The sequence below is a fragment of the Ceratosolen solmsi genome, unplaced genomic scaffold (genome assembly GCF_000503995.2).
Source record: "Ceratosolen solmsi marchali unplaced genomic scaffold, CerSol_1.0 scaffold57, whole genome shotgun sequence".
Taxonomy (NCBI): domain Eukaryota; kingdom Metazoa; phylum Arthropoda; class Insecta; order Hymenoptera; family Agaonidae; genus Ceratosolen; species Ceratosolen solmsi.
The window spans coordinates 2333509-2337905 of NW_011948427.1; the positions used below are offsets into that span (position 1 = coordinate 2333509).

Genomic DNA, 4397 nt, shown 5'->3' on the forward strand with positions numbered 1-4397 from the left:
AATCATTTTAACAGAAAGAAGAATAGTCACAATGCCACTTCAGTCTTTATATATAATGTTACATAGTAAGTTTAATGATAAACTAAGTTTAACGTGAAAAGTGCTCTCATCATCAAGATTGTTTACAATATATTTTTAGTTCATTTCTAATTTTATTTAAATGAAAAGTTTTGACTGATATTTGTAGTTATTTTCGAAATTACTAGTAGTAATATTGCTTATTTATTAAGCACATAGTAATAAGTACAATTTTTAATAATAGATATACATCATGTATGAATATATAATGTATCTACTTTTAATGTGTAAATTTATTCGTTAGTTAGGAACATTTATTGATATTTTGATTTTTTATTTTGATTAAGTATTATATAAAATATTTATATAACATACATAATTATGGAGTTATATTTTGAAATTTTGATTTATAGTATTTCATTTATTCACTGTGTATGTAATCTATAATGTTCATTAATATCAAACCAAAAAATAACATTCCCACGTATCAGTTGCTCACTGTTCAAAACACTGTATACGCAATGAAAACTTATGAAAATAGGAAAAATGAAAGAATATAACATATTGAAATAGATATACAGCCAATGTAAATTACAAGATTCAAGTATGTTAAAATATTCTCTTAAGAAAATAATATTTTCTTCATTTAATTAACAAGGATTGTTAATTTAATTTAATATGTAATAATTAATATGTAATAATTAATATGTAATAATTATCTTCAAAATAAATATAAGTATAATGTAAGCCAATTACATAGTATATTACCTTATAATGTTGTTCAATATTATGTGATTTTGTTATTAATGTATTAATTATTCCAATAAGAGTTTGTTATTTAGAAAATGACATCTTTATTTTCAGAATTAAACAAATTACTTAAATATTTAGTAGTTAGGAATTGTAAGAAGTGGACTACAGGAACTACTAATTTCTATATAATTTTTTTTAAATTATCAAGAATTTTTAATAGTATATATTGTAATTAACTTAACAATTATACTTAATAAAAATAAAACACAGTAATGTACAGTTAATTGTAAATGTATTGTTATAAATTAATATTATAATAAATTAACTAAATTTATGATCAAATACGTATTATTCTGAACTTCAATATTGGAGAGCAAAGCTAAAAAATATATGGTGCAATGTCTTAGTTATTTCTTTATAAAAAATGATATATATTTTATGCTTCCATTATTTTATTTTTTTAATATTAATATATATTTTTAATATTAAATATAAAATTAATTGTTTATATTAATCTTATTTATAATGTTATATTGTTTTAAGAATGACATACATATTAATATAGTTTTGTGTGGGGAAAAATAATTTGATACTAATTATGTAGGATATTACATTATATATATATATATGTATATATATATTAGTTGTACATAGGTATATAGATTTTATTTATAATACAAATACAAATTTATATATCTTGCTTGCATATACATGTATGGACATAAATATGATATATTTTTCAATATTTTAAAATAATTCATTAATAATTTTAATTATTTTTAATTCTTATACATCATTCAGCATTTACCATCATGAACAATCTTGAGTTCTATAAAAAAAAAAATTAATTCATATATAAATTAAATAACTACATTTTTATTACGTACTTTTATAAAAAGAATTCTGAAGATTATAAATTTATAGTAAAATGTATTTTTAATAATATTTTCTAAATGACATATTTGTTAAAAATATTTTTTAAATAATAGATCTTAATTGTACTTAATTAGAATGAAAAGTTGCTACGAATTTGAAATTTTTTTAATTTGAATTTCGTTATACTAAATAATTTAATTTTGTTTGAATAATTAATATTTTGGTTTCAGACATTTTTAGAACAGAGTTTTGTTTAACTGCATTGAATCTCAAATTTTCTACCTAAATTTGAATAAAATTAATCTTTCAGATGAATTGCTGTTATGCAAAATATATTGTTTATAAAAATGTGGAACGTTAATTTTTATTGAATATTTTGACCTTTTTAACAATAGACAAATAATCTATATAAGAATTTATCCAGTATGTAGGCAATTATATTAAGCTCTAAAATGTTATTTGAAAAGCAAATGTTTTTTAATATGAATAATAGTTCAAATATGAAAGATAGTTTTTTCTAAAAAAGAATATACTTTCCAAATAATTCTTTAGTTATAAAACCAATGTTCTTTCTTCGCATTTATATATTCATATAAATATCTATACCAATATAAATTTATATATATATTGGTTGTACTTTTTAATTAAATCTGATTCAAACACGATTTTAATGTTCATCATTTAATATTGAAAATATGCCTACTATGTATTTTAAAATTATATTATAATAATTAAAAAAAATACTTACTTTTACTATAACATTTATTTTCACATTTTAACATGAACTTGTTTCCATACGTTTTATTATCGCTACCGCAAACTGGATAATATATGCCAGGTGTAATACATTTACAGGGTTTAGGTGGTTTATTTGGAGCTGCATGTATGCTTACAATTATAGCACATAATATGAGCACTAAATTGAGAGTTATACATTAATTATATGTTTTAGAAAAACTGTCAATAAATATGCAAACAAGCATCCTTAAATTTATAAATATAAGTTACTTACTATTACGTAAAGTTACTACTACTACGTATTTATAATTATAATAAGTTACTTACTTGTATAAATAAAAACATTATATAATTTGGACATTATATTGGATTTAAAAATTTTTACGGTGCAATAAATTTGAATGTCTTTTAGTTCATGTAATGGACTTAAACTAATTGGAATAACTCTAAATTACTAATTTATATGTATTAATATTGAACTGGCATAATTTTCTTAAGTTATTTACTTTATCAAAGTCTTATAAGATAGATAAGAAAACAAAATTATTTTTAATAATTAAATGGTGAATTTTTTGTGTACATATTCCTTACATACCCTAATCTTAAAATATACATTGAACAAATGATTTTGACAAGAATAAAGCCTTTTAACAAATATATATATATTGAAATTTTTGTACTCACTTTATGTATTGAAATATAATTTTTAATAGTCTATAATAATTAGTGGATTTTACATTTATTATTCAACTTATAATTAAGAATTTATTTTAATGAACATATTATTTTACAAGGTCTTATGTATATTATTTTGTTAGTTAAAAAATTCTAATTTTGAATGAATTTTATTTTATAAATTGTATTTTCATCAATTTTTGAGTAATTTCAAAATTAAATAAATGTAAATTAAACGAAATTGTAAATTATAAATTTATGCTCATTTTTTTTCAATAATAGACATTAACTTTCTGTTAACTTTGATAATGTAAACATAACTGATAAAAAATCTATATTTTTTTAAATAAATTATTTGTTGTATCTGTACATAATATTGCTAATGAAATTGGCAAATATTAATGATGAATGTGATTAATCCTTGAATATAGGATTTTTGCAATTAAAACAAACTATTCTATCGATAACATACTTAATAAATTATCATTTAGAGAAAGTTTACATTTTATATTTTCTAATCTTCTCTACTCTATAACTTAATAAAATATAATAAATAATTATATTCATAATATGTTTCTATATTATGGATATTACATGACTAAATTATAAATCTACATTTACAACAAATCTATAAAAATTTGATCAACTTTTTATTGTTAGCGTTATAAAATTATAATTTTAATGCAAATTTTAGAATGTAAATTTGTCTGCAAATATTTAAACCTGAAGCTTTAATAAATTTTATATGCAAACAAATATCTTAAATATATAAAAGAAATGTATAATCCAAAAATATATTTAAAAATATTTAAAGTTGGAATAATAATTGAGAATAAAATGAAGATGTTTTTCATAGCGTATAAATAAATTAAAAAATATATCCAATATTAAATTGTAGTACATAGTAAGCTATTTATAATATAAGAAACTACGAATTAATTTACGAAAGAAATTACGAAATTAAATAAAGAATAGTCGATCACCACCTGAAAATTTAAAATTGCTTAATTTTGTATTAAATTAGATTCCATCATAAGTAATGATTTTTATTTTATATTACAATCTACGTAATAAATTCATGTAGTCTATGAAATAATAGTCATGCGTATATAAACTATATAATAAAATAACTAGAGTTACAAATCTTTTAGTCATTTTTATACAATGAAATTAGCAAAGAACTTTGCAACGTGTAGTAACAAAAAATAATCTGATAAACTGAGAGTGGATTACAGTTCTAAGAGATATTGATTATACTGTATGTTGTATACAAAGATAATGATATATACTTTAAGCTTTTTTATGGTAACAAAAGCTATTTGAATTTTTGTGGAGTT

At 19.2% G+C, this 4397-nt stretch overlaps 1 protein-coding gene across 1 annotated transcript; it reads right to left on the reverse strand.

Moving 5' to 3' along the window:
* Positions 1-1568: 1568 nt before the first annotated feature.
* LOC105363532 (turripeptide OL11-like) lies at positions 1569-2727 on the reverse strand. Its single transcript, XM_011501264.1, has 3 exons — positions 2713-2727; positions 2396-2563; positions 1569-1600 (listed from the first exon to the last, which is right to left on the reverse strand). Coding segments are annotated over exons 1-3 (201 nt in total). The 5' UTR covers positions 2714-2727.
* Between the last annotated feature and the right edge of the window lie 1670 nt (positions 2728-4397).